The 12,885-nt window shown below is 36.0% G+C and overlaps 1 protein-coding gene across 2 annotated transcripts in view; it reads left to right on the forward strand.

Annotated features, from left to right (window-relative positions):
- Positions 1-821: 821 nt before the first annotated feature.
- Positions 822-12,885, forward strand: part of wnt6b (wingless-type MMTV integration site family, member 6b) — an 89,974-nt gene continuing 77,910 nt past the window's right edge. Inside the window, exons 1-2 of one of the 2 annotated variants that reach the window (XM_039757400.1) lie at positions 822-1,575; positions 6,648-6,868. In XM_039757400.1, coding sequence (XP_039613334.1) covers positions 1,502-1,575; positions 6,648-6,868 — 295 coding nt within the window. In that variant the 5' untranslated portion in view covers positions 822-1,501. Of the gene's footprint in view, positions 1,805-6,647; positions 6,869-12,885 lie in introns of both variants that reach the window. The other variant, XM_039757399.1, reaches the window with a different exon arrangement.

Here is a 12,885-nt window from a genome sequence, read left to right on the forward strand (position 1 = left end):
CATTGTATGCGTCATCATATCCATCTATAGCTTCCACACTTATAAATGGGTATAATCACATTGTTCCTCCACTCCTCTGATATTATGTCCTGATCATATTGTAGGTCTTCTGCATTCAGTCCCAAAACACATCTATTCCCTCATCCCCTAAACTCTTTCACTCTTCCACCGGTATTTCATTTGGTCAAGATAGATAGTTACTGGGCAGAAATTCAAACCCAGGAAATCTGAAGCTATGAGCATTAACTAACCACTACATCAATTTACCACCTACAACGTGTGATTCACATAAACACATCCCAAGCCATTGTCCTAAATTTACATTTTCAACCATATCCATTTTTGGACAATTGCACCCGTTTGTTTAAATAAAAGAGGGTAAAGCAACACAAAAGGATGAATATAAAAAACGGTTAACTGTGATCGATCTTTTTTGTCTATTTTTTTAAACACTTTAAATTCCATAGGATTCATGGGGGAGCGAAGTCAATGCAACTGTCAAGAATAATAAATAAATGCATTAAGCACTCATCAGTTTTCCGAAGCGCATACCAGGCAGAGCCTAATTTTTCAGCTGCAGTCATAGGTGTCATTATAAATAGGTATTAAGACGTATTTCAGAGTAGCACGACATCATTGCATTGTAATAATAAACAAGATCCCTGCCAGGTTGCATTCCTTTGAGCCACTTTCTAAGCAGATTCAAAATGCCATATTCTAGTTTAGCTTATCTCGCTCTCTTTTTTAGCCACAGTCGTTCTGAACGTCTCCATCAGGCCGGTCTGATACGCAGCACCTGAAATGAGATCATCTCATTCCTGAGAGCTCTGATTTCTTTACAGTAAACAAAACGCATGTGAAATGTTTCTTTCTCTTCTCCAATAGCTTAACCACACACACACACACACGCACACACAAGCTCGCATGTCTTTGTTTCACCTACAAATTATTCTCCCTTTTGCGTTTGAGTGACAGTGATTTTTTGGCTGTAAGCGAAGTCAGGTCGGGCGGGAGATGAACGGAGCTCAGTGTGCTAGAGAGCGAGAGCGGCGGCGAAAGAGCGAGCGTGTGAGGGAGACAAAATTAAGTTTTAGTGCTCTTTATAAGTCTGGAAGAAAGCGACTTATTTATTTTCGACATAGAGAACTCCCCAATCGTCCTTTAGAGATACTGCATTCGTGACATGTACTCGACGTCTACCTGCAGCCGCTGCACACGGCATGGCACTTTGTTAGGATGCTGGCTCGTGTCACAGACAAATGGAAACATCTCCCATTGTTAACTATTTATTACTTAGCTCTGTCCTTTAGGTGGCGGGACTCAGTTGAAGTCGCTACGCGGAGATCGTCTCTTTTCTATCCGCCGCCCTCTGGCACAGGGATATCTGCTGCGTGATTGAGAACTGCTCTTTTTTGGAATGAGGGACTTCTGACTCAGGACTTGACTGTTCATTCTTTAAGGAGCGCGTCGCAGACGCGGTTGTCATTTGGCTGTCAGGAAGATGTTCTGTTTCTCCGTTAATCTCTTCTTCTTCTGGGACAGGCTGACTCACCGAACTCTTCAATTCTCACCGAGGTACTTCTGAGTCGCACTTCAAAGAGGCCTTTTGACAGCTTCTGTCGTTTCTCCCACTGCACAAGACACCGTCTCTGGACAGTGCCAGAGCTCCGAAATATCCGAATCGATCTAAAATTACTTTGGTCAGGAATAGTGTCTTTGTAGTCGTGATGCTGCTTCTCTCCAGAACTCAACCTGCACTGTTTTTTATTCTCCTGTGTCCAGTAAACATTATTGGACTGTGGTGGTGAGTTAAATTAAAACTTTTTGGGATAAACTCGCAGCCTTCGGGCAATCCTATAACATCTGTTAATTTATAGTATTTTGACAAGTGTATGTGAGATACAAATGTCATTCGACAGTATGCAGGACAGTCATCTCCGACACCGGTCTGAGACTCAACGGGGAGATTCTAAGTTATGCAGGGTGTGTTTTAGCATAAAAGCCAAAAAAAAAAGAAAAAGTTTTGTCTTATTCGTTTAGCGTTGTTTTTTTTTTTTTTCACATTTTAGATATGGTAGAAACGCTCAATGGCAATTTGTGAAGTATTTTTGGCATGTCAGTATTCTTCGTGAATTGTCCAGGGCTACACAGAATACTTTAGTAGAAAAGTAGCTTAATGACATATCTCGAGAAATTAAAATGCGGTCCAGCAAGAACTATCAGTGTCACAACTTTTTACGCTGTGAAATGGGAAGTTGCATGTTAAATTTGATGACTTCCAACGTTTCTTTTGTTTACTGCCACTAAACTTTTAATCGTTTCGAATATGAAGCAAATATGTTCACGGCCGTGATGGTAATAAACATAAAAATAAATCCTAAAATAACAACAATTGAAATTGAGACAAAATGTGTGAGTATAGAGAATGGGGTAATGGATGTAAAAATTGCATTGCTACACTCTCCACATCCTACCATGTTCTCCACATGCTTTATTCATTAGGGCACACATAACCAACCACATGAGGATGATGCACACAATTAGTTAAAATTTGATACACATCACATTTAAAAAGAGACTTTATAGTGCAAAAAAGAGCAGTCATTTGGAATCTGACAAATATGCTGTATGTGTGTATGTTTTATTATCTGCATTTAAACCACTTCTTTACAAGTTGTTCTCCAAGAAAACAACAGAATCTGTTTTCAATTGATCATCATTTCACTTGTGCTGCTTTCACTTATTCTCACAACAGGGCTTGACTGTTAAACAATGCTTTTAATTTTCACATGACAGAGTGAATTAGCACCTTGCAGACAAACTCAAATGTGTTAATTTTGGTGTTTAATTAGCTTTAGCCCATGAAGAGTTAAGCAATAGCCTTCAGCAAAAGTTATGAGACAGGAGGGGGTCAGAGTTGGAATTTCAGGTGGACCTGGAGGCAATGGATATGTCATCATAAAACAATTCCCAATTCAACATGCTGAAATTCCTCCTACTGATAATCTCCAGTCCTACAAGGTCAAGAAAAGAGGGCTTTCATAGATATGGAGAGTCACATCTTTAAAAAGAAACATTCAAAATACCACTTTCATGTCTCTGTGGACTGTAATAATTCTCAGACATATATATATATATATATATAAAAGTCTGAGAATTATATATATATTATATATATGTGTGCACACACACATAAATCAATGATTATTAGAGTATATGTATACAGTGTATGTGTGTATGATATATATATATATAGTATACACTGTCTTTCTATCTAGATACATACATACCCTACAATTATTTATATATGTAATTTACACATACACATATATATGCATACATTTTGTACACTTTGTATTTTACTTTTTGAAGTAAGCGTTGGATTAACAGGTTTTTTTTTTCAGTGTGTTGTTTAAAATACTTTATATACAGTAACATATGTGGTATATTTTGATATGGGAAGGACACTGTTTTAATACATTTAAATTATGAATGTGGAGTTCTATACTGTGATTAAATTCTATTTAGATTTTTTCCACTGGGAGAACAAAGAATATATACATAACTATGTTTTTTTCTCCAATTTCGTTATACATTATTAATACCTGTAAGACCATGCAATAGTTGAAAAAATATATTTAATTAAAGCATTCTTTTCATAAAATATGTAGTAATGATGTGAATAATTTGAACAAAACTCTGCATTCAAAGAAATGTTTATTGTTTTACTGCTTTGCCCAATTTTCAACTTTTTCACTGATGTTGTGTGGTGTAATGGGTAGCCCTATTAAGTAAATATTTCTGACTTAAACTATTTAGAATTTAGGCCATTGCTTTGTCATGACTTGTCAGTACAAAACTGCTTTATATATATATATATATATATGTTACGTTAATGACTTTGTGTTGTCTCCTGACATTTTCTTGACACTAAACATAATGTAGGAAAACATTACATACAAGGGCTGTAAAAAATACATTTCAGCCAAGCAGAAGTCAAAAGGCATCACACTTAAACATAAGTATACACAGACAATTCAGACATACACATTGCAGTGTATGAAATCATTAATTATGTACAATTTTATTATGGAGTTTTGAAAGAAACAATAATTGGCCTGGCTGAACAGAAAGACAAATCAACAGCCCAAACAAAAAGCATCCCATCTAATTCAGATCATCAAATCTGTAACTTTGACATTTGGGACTGTAAAACAGATTATAATTACACACATCTGAAACTGATCTAGTTTTACAGTCATGTTTTAAGTCCAACTCTCATGTTTTTAGTGCTTTGGAGATGTTTTTGGTAGAAACATTTGAGAGTACTTTAAATCAGACAGCTTAGTTCAAGCCATCCTATTTAATCTATAAGTATAGTATTATTTATCCTTAAGAAAAATAATCAGAGAAGATATTAGAAAATGTTTATGTGGATCAGGGAAAAACATTCATGTCCATCTACAAAATTTCTGTTCTACTTTTAAATGGAACAATGGAAAAATAAGTCTCAGAATGGTTGATTTTAGATAAAATAGTACTTTCAGTATGTTATGTGCTCACATCACATTTAGAGCATTTAGGGAACATTGACTGGTATGCCATTCCTTAGGTATTGTTGGCAGAACATGTTTTCTAACACCACCCTTTCAAAAGAATAGGTAACACACTGGTCTGTATCAAAGCATGTCAATACACAGATAGAGAATTCACAGAATGATTCAATTTTTTGTTGCTTTCCAAATTTGTGACCACAAAAATGCATCCAGTAATTTGTATAATAGAGGCAGAGGCGGATAAAAATCTGGTTGCAATAATAATATTTAGTAGATGGTGAAATGAGATATGTAACCCTTGTGACAGGTTACAAAAATGAGATTGTAGACAGCAAAATATATATTTCATTATATATATAGCACTGTACTGTATATACTACATATATATGTCATGTCAGTTTTTAATTAACTTTTACCTTTGTCAAGAATATGTTTAGCCATTTTGTCATAGGAAGGCATTCAAAATAAAGTTTGCATGTTCTTCCAGTTTTCACGTATGGTTGGGTGGGTAAGCCCATGAGTACATTTCTGATCTTGACCTCTGGTAAAGGTAGCTGTAACCTTATTTCCACACTGAAAAATTGATCAATAGTAACTTCATGGGCTAAAGGAATATTACTTAATCTGATCTACGTGTTCTTTTGACTAAAGAGCTAGCAATTTGAAGGTCAAGAGATCGAGCCCTGTGGAATAAGCACATTAGACACCTATAGTGAATCCGTTAGCCTTTTTACTTTTACTCAGTGAGCAAATGATGTGTGGCCTTAAATCTGTGTTAATTCAGTAAAATGAAAAAAAATTAAACGAAGAAGACTGCGGTGGGCTGGCGCCCTGCCCGGGGTTTGTTTCCTGCCTTGCGCCCTGTGTTGGCTGGGATTGGCTCCAGCAGACCACTGTGACCCTGTAGTTAGGATATAGCAGGTTGGATAATGGATTGATGGATGGAAACGAAGAAGATCACATCATATAATTGCATACACTTAAAATAAAGCAAATTATTTAGAAAGCTAATTGAAAAGGTTTTTTCTGGACATTTCTATTAAAGAATCGTCTGTCTACGCAACATTAAAATTGCTAATTAGTATATTACGTGTATTGCTGGGATGCACTACCTGGAAAAAACTCAAACTCAAAAAACTATTCACAGAGAGCAAGTGCACCAAGAGTCAAACTTGGAATCCTGCAATGGAGTAGTGGCTGCACTAACCAGAATATGCCTCTGTATCACCCTGTTTATCCAAAATCCCTCCATTCATTCATTCATTCATTCATTCATTCATTCATTCAGTATTTGAAATATGCTCATTCCCATTCAGGAAGCAATTATCTTTAATACAGTTACTCATGTTAATGCATGGAGATATGACCTCTTTAGTTTCTACAGTGTGGTTTTTGCAAACGCTAGGAACTAATATCAGGTGTTTTTTTTTAGAGAAAAAGATGGAGAAAGCCCTATATAAAACACTTACTGTGTTCTTTCTTAATACCTCTAGTTAATTATCCACAGCATAATTATTTTACCTCATAGCCTCACACAGTAATTATAATTGTCTTTTATTAAATGATTTATATCTATGTTAATGGCATACATATACACTATAATTAAAGTAATTATCTGTAATCTCTATTAAAAAATAGAACTAGAATGCATTCCTAATAAAACCTCTGAGTTTTAAATTTCATGTGTGTCTTAATGTTTGTACTGATCTTTTCTTTATATTTCTATCCATATACTTCATAGAAGTCTTTTTGAAATGAATGCTGAACTGAGGATTTGAGCATCAATGTGACTGACAAAGAAAGTCAGGATGGAATGTATTTATATTGAAAACTCCTCTTTTAAAGTTCTTCTTTCATTTCCTTAGTTTCCTCTAAACATCACAGTTACTAAAATGTCATCACATGTATCCTTATAGGTTATATATTTTGTTTTTTATATAGGCACTGCTTGTAAAATCACATTTTGTCTGAAACGAATGCACTGAATGATAGATGTTTCAAAGTGCAAAGTGTGATTGCTATAAAGCTATTTGTGTAAGGATATGCAATCATTTGTTGAGTGTTCATTGTGGTGTTCTGGATACTTTTCAGGGCAGTAGGAAGCCCTCTGGTCATGGATCCCAACAGTATCTGCAGAAAGACAAAACGCTTGGCTGGAAAACAGGCTGAACTCTGCCAGACTGAGCCTGAAATCATCAAAGAAGTAGCAAAAGGAGCAAAGCTGGGTGTGCGGGAATGCCAGTTCCAGTTTAGGTTTCGACGATGGAACTGCACAAGTCACAACAAATATTTTGGTAAAATAGTACAGCAAGGTAAGAATCAGAAAGCCTACTGGCCATATGTTTTCTGAAAAGGAATTTTACTGATAAGAAATATTATATTACTTTCCATCATTCATGATATTTACAATTTTGGAGAATTTTACATTTTGGTTGTTACCCTTTGTTTATTATGTTAAAAAAGTACATTTATTCCAACTGAGTTAATTTCCTCTTAATAGAAAAGTAAAAATGTGGGCCTTTTTGTCTTTATATAGTAAAATTATTATTCACCTAAGTTTTTAAATATGATATACAGTATATTATGTCCAGTGTGATGAAGCACCTATCTATCCATCTATTTTCTGAACCTGTTTATCCAATTTAGGGTTGAGAGGAGTCAGCAGCAAGTCCTGGGCTTGGAACACTTATGTACACACACACACACAGTTGGCTAATTTGACATTACCAGTTAATGTTAAGCATGTGTTTTTTTTTTTTACATTATATAAGGGAAGTTGGTGTATCAATAGAAAAAAACATGTGGACCCATGGAGATTGTGCGGTGACTGACCTGGTTTTTCAAAGGTGTGTCCTTGAATAGTTAGGCAGCAGCATTAACCATCACGTTGACCCTGATAACGCATGTTGTGTGACTTTTGCAGAATCTGATTACTCCATTTAGGGCAGCACCAGTTGGAGAAAATGCACTTCCTCGTATTCTGCCAATCTGTGACTCCGTGTAGAAATTACAATAATGGCTGGCCATCATGTGCTCATCATTATGTTGTCAATAACCACACAGAACTGATTTCATAATTCTATTTTAGACTGGTGTTGACTATTATGTAATGGCTATAGGAAATACATATGAATTTTCAACAGTAAAAATTGTTTTAATATACTATACATGAAATAATTTAATTGCTCAGTTTGTCATTATTGAAATGTTACTGTAGGAGTGAAGAGGAGAAACTGTGTGTATTTAATTAACAGCTTACATTTAATCAGATATATATTTATTGTTAGTTTGCTTTTAATCAAGGAATATGAATCAGGTTATATATCATTAAACAGAAGTATTTTTAATAAATTAAATCGTCTTCCTGTCGTAATATCAATAGGTATGCAGAATGTCTTTGATAGTCAGAAATGTCCATGTAAGTATTTACTTCTTTTCAAAACTATTAAATTTCTAATTTAAAAAAAAAATTAGAACCACTGATTTTCATGTAGGCATCATATTACAGGTTTAATATTCTCGGCTAAATTACTTTTTAAATGCAGTGAGCTACCTTTGTTTCATGAAACTTTGAAGTGAGTGATAGAAATCATTAGATGCCATGTAAAGCAATTTTACTCAGCAATTTTCTTTCTACCGTTCCTCCCTTTCTTACAGCCTTGCTTAAGAAAATCATCCATTATATGTTTTACAAGATGAATCTCTTAATGGGGGCAAGTTAATGATAGTTAAGGTAAATGAGAGCCAAAATTGTAAACATATTTGAGGTGTTGCAGTAAAAGAAAGCTTTATCATGAGGGCTGAGTGCATGTTGGTGTTGGTTTAATGCATGGAGGTTTCCAAATTCACAGTAGCCTGTGGCTACAAAACAGTAGTATACAAAAACGTGTTTTAAGTATGTGAGCTGAATTCCTGTCAGTGTTTATTTGGTCTTCAAAGAGATACCTTTCAGCTCTCATGGATCAGGATCTACAAGCTTGCATCTTTAACAATTTTGGTGAATGTGTTGGAATACTTCTTCATGGGAATCGTCTAAAGGTCATAATGAATTTACACCTTTGACCCAAGACAGAATAGCCAATAAATTATAGCCTGTGTATATGTGTGTGTGTGTCTATGACACAGTGGTTAGTACTGTTGTCTTCTAGTTTCAGGGATATAAATGTGAATACTGTCCTGGCCATTGTGTAGTGTTAGCATTGTTTTACATCAGATACACTGTTCTTTCCTCAAATCTTAAAACTAGTGTGTTAGATTAATTTCCAACTTTAAACTGACTAAGCATGGGTGGCATCAGATGTGCGTGGGCCCTGTGACTTGATGCCATTGCAGAACTGGTTTCTTTCTTGCAGCCGTTGCTACATGGGTTTGAATTGTGTTGAACAATGTAGGTTTGAATATTCACTGGATGGTCATATGCATTCTGTGTGTTTATGTAAAATGGAGCAGCTATTGATGTTGTACAGATAGTTAAATGAAAGAAGATTCAAACATTTACTGCCTTGCAATGGTTAGCATCTAGCTGTTTGAAATTTGTAGTTTTTTTTATCATGCTTTTAAGAAAACATTACATCCATGAACAAAGCCATAAAATATCAATTATACTGAACAGCTAGGTATTTTCTTGTAGAATTGTTGACATGAAATTAACTCTGACATGTTCTCCCATATTTGATTATTTAATTCTTAACCACTTGCTAAAGAAGAGGAAAATCAAGTAGTTAGGAAAGGGACACTGTACAGAAAAACTGGGAGTACAAATTTATCCTGCACTTGTCAGCTAAATTATTTCGCAACTAGAGCTGCCTCTGGATGCAATACAGATGTTGTCCATTACCAGATGGAATAGTATCAAATACTGCCACCAAGCTAAAACGCATCCACACATCTTTTTTCCAAACACACTTTGTCTGTGACAGGATCTCAGGAATCATGTGGTGCAAAGCCACAGTTTACAGTGGATGAGATGCCAGTCTGGGTCACATTCTCACAGGCACATACATGCAAACATATGATGTAAGCACACTAACCATTATGAGCATACACTTCATTATAATGAAAACCCAGGAAAAATGCACGTACTGTAGACATTTAAATTCTATACAAACAACAACTGGTAAGTGATTGTTACTTTCACTCCCTATTCACATCTATCTGTATTTATTAATCATTTCCGGTAGCATAAGGCACAAAACAGGAGCCAATCCAGAGTTTCCAGTTTTCCTAACTTCATCTCTTTTGGATATCTGATTTTAATCCAGACTCCTGGAGCTGCGTAGGTAGCAGTGCTATCCACTCCACAAGCCTTGTCTCATTTTTCCTACCCTAAATGAAACAGCCACACATAGAAAGAGTAAACGGAGTACTAGCGATTCATCCAAAGTAAGAGGGAAGTATGAATAAAATGGCAGAAGTTAATGGGTACGACTATTCATTTTAAATCTTAAAAGTAGTCTTAGATCTTATAGTCTGTCTTCTGCTTTCTGTCTTTTGGGAAGAATGATCAGTGGGCACGATGGTGGTCTAAAAGAAAGAAAACAAATGCTAAAAAGATGTTATTTCTCTGTAACACAGTGCCTGTAAAAGGTATTCATCCCTCTTGAAAGTTTTCACATTGTGTTGTTATACAACATTGTATCACAGTTGATTTAATCTGGCTTTTTTGGCACTGATCAAAGGAAAAAGACTATTACATGTCAACGTGAAAACAGATCTCTGTAAAGTAGTCTATAATAATTAAGATAGATAGATAGATAGATAGATAGATAGATAGATAGATAGATAGATAGATAGATAGATAGATAGATAGATAGATAGATAGATAGATAGATACTTTATTAATCCCAAGGGGAAATTCACATAATCCAGCAGCAGTATACTGCTACAAAAAAAAATATTAAATTAAAGAATAATAAAAATGCATGTAAAAGCAGACAATAACTCTGAGTAATGTTAGCATTTACTCCCTCGGGTGGAATTGAAGAGTTGCATAGTGTGGGGGAGGAACAATCTCCTCAGTCTTTTGCTGAAGCTGCTCCTCTGCCTGGAGATGACACTGTTCAGTGGATGCAGTGAATTATCCATGATGGACAGGAGTTTGCTTAGTGCCCGTTACAGATGTTAAACTGTCCAGCTTTATTCCTACAGTAGAGCCTGCCTTCCTAACAAGTTTGTCCAGGTGTGAGACATCCTTCTTCTTTATGCTGCCTCCCCATCACACCACCGCATAGAAGAGGGCACTCGCCACAACCGTCTGGTAGAACATCTGCAGCATCTTATTGTAGATGTTGAAGGACTCCAACCTTCTATGGAAGTATAGTCGGCTCTGACCTTTCTTACACAGAGCATCAGTATTGGCAGACCAGTCCAATTTGTCATCCAGCTGCACTCCCAGGTATTTATAGGTCTGTACCCTCTGCACAAAGTCTCCTCTGATGATCACAGGGTCCATGAGGGGCCTGGGCCTCCTAAAATCCACCACCAGTTCTGGTCTTGCTGGTGTTCAGGTGTAAGTGGTTTATGACACACTTTTATTATCACTGGTGCAGCCAGTTGGTTTTAGAAGTGAAATTATTAGTTCAAAAGAGATCATCTTCCTGTAGGAATTTAAATTGTTTGTAGTGTAAATACTCTTGTATGTGGAAAGTCCAGCTTGTGATAAGCCAATATTGTGGCCTAACCTCGACTATGAAGACAGAAGGATGCTCCAAGCAACACGATGAAAAGTCAGGGCAATAGAGACAAGAGAATATCCAAGTCACAGAATGTCCCATGCAGTCCAGTTAAACATTAAGGAATGGAAAGAGTATGGCACAGCTGTGAATCTGTGTAGAGCAGGCCATCCAGAAAAACGTGGGACATGCAAGAAGAAGACCTGAAGAAAGGCCACTCAAAGCCAAATAATAAATATTAAGCATTTACAAGTTACGGTGGCTAGAATTGGAAAGACCGTGCTTACAAAAACTGTAGCCTGTTTCAAAAGTTGCAACTTCATGGGACAGTGGCAAAGAGAAGAAAATGCCGAGGACATCTTAGCTAGGGTGGGGAGACTTTGAAGTCTGCTGGAAGAAGATTCTATGATGAGACCAAACTGCAGCTGTACTGACTGATTTGAAGGGAGTGAACACTTATGTGATCAGTTATTTTATGTTTTATATTTATTATTAATTTAGACCACTTTGCAAATATATGTTTCACTTTGAGAGAGACTTTTTCCTGTTGATCAGTGTCAAAAAAGCCAAACTGTGATTCAGTGTTGCATGACAATAAAATGTAAAACGCCCAAGTGGGTGAGAACATTTTATAGGCACTTAATATTATTGCAGTAAACATTGAATTAATGAAGATAACAACAAACTAAAAATTTGATACAGCATTCTAAAAATAAATGGTTATTAAATTGAGTTATTAAAGTAATATTTAATATTAAAGTAATAATTAATTAATTAATCTTCTCTTTAGGTTTATAGTTTACTTTGCCTGATAATAATCACGTTTGATTTTTTGTTGACTTTATACTTGCAAGTGTGAATAGTGTCCAGCAATGGATTCTTTGGCTTCATTTCACTCTTCCTCTGCCTCCCTCCACTCCTCCTCGCAAGCATTGTTCACCTTTCACCTGACTCTGCTTCTTCCTTGTGAGGCTGGCAGCTCCTGTTATCTTCTACCCTGTAGTATTTCTGGTCTTCCGTTCATGTGACCCGAAAGCACATCCAGGTGAGATGGAAAGCCCATGACGTAGGGTTCCCCAGTCCCTGTAGCACCCACTGGAGGCATTCACAGAGCCCATCAGGGTTAAGTTGAGGAACTCCATGTCCCATGCTGCCCTTTGGAAATCTGAGGTACAGCTGCAGTCCAGAGGGGCTGCCATCTAGTGCCTTGGGGGAGATAATGCTCCCACATTAGTGCACACTCTCTCCCCTAGTCCTTTCATCCCGAGGATGTCCTGGCCAGGTAAGGTTGTTGGCCATTTCTCATATATATATATATATATATTTTTTTATTTTTTTACTTATTTTTTGGATAAATCTGCATTTTTAAACTAACATTGTCATTGGCAATGATCCTACAGCTAGTACTTCCCTGGTATGACAACTCAAGGAGAGAAACACTGAAAAATATTTATGTATCAGAACAAAATGAAATTAACTTAGTTTCTAAATTACAGTTGCAAAATATTTTCTTTGCCTTAAACTTAAGCTTTTGGATTCCCATTAAACTTACAAAAATATTTAAATCAGTCAATATTTTAAAATAACTTTCATGCAGATACAGCTAGAAATGCAGTCATATAATTCAATAGTTTTCTAAAGTTTTCTGTGCCAATATT

This window comes from Polypterus senegalus, chromosome 6, assembly GCF_016835505.1.
Source record: "Polypterus senegalus isolate Bchr_013 chromosome 6, ASM1683550v1, whole genome shotgun sequence".
In the NCBI taxonomy this organism is placed as follows: Eukaryota; Metazoa; Chordata; class Cladistia; order Polypteriformes; family Polypteridae; genus Polypterus; species Polypterus senegalus.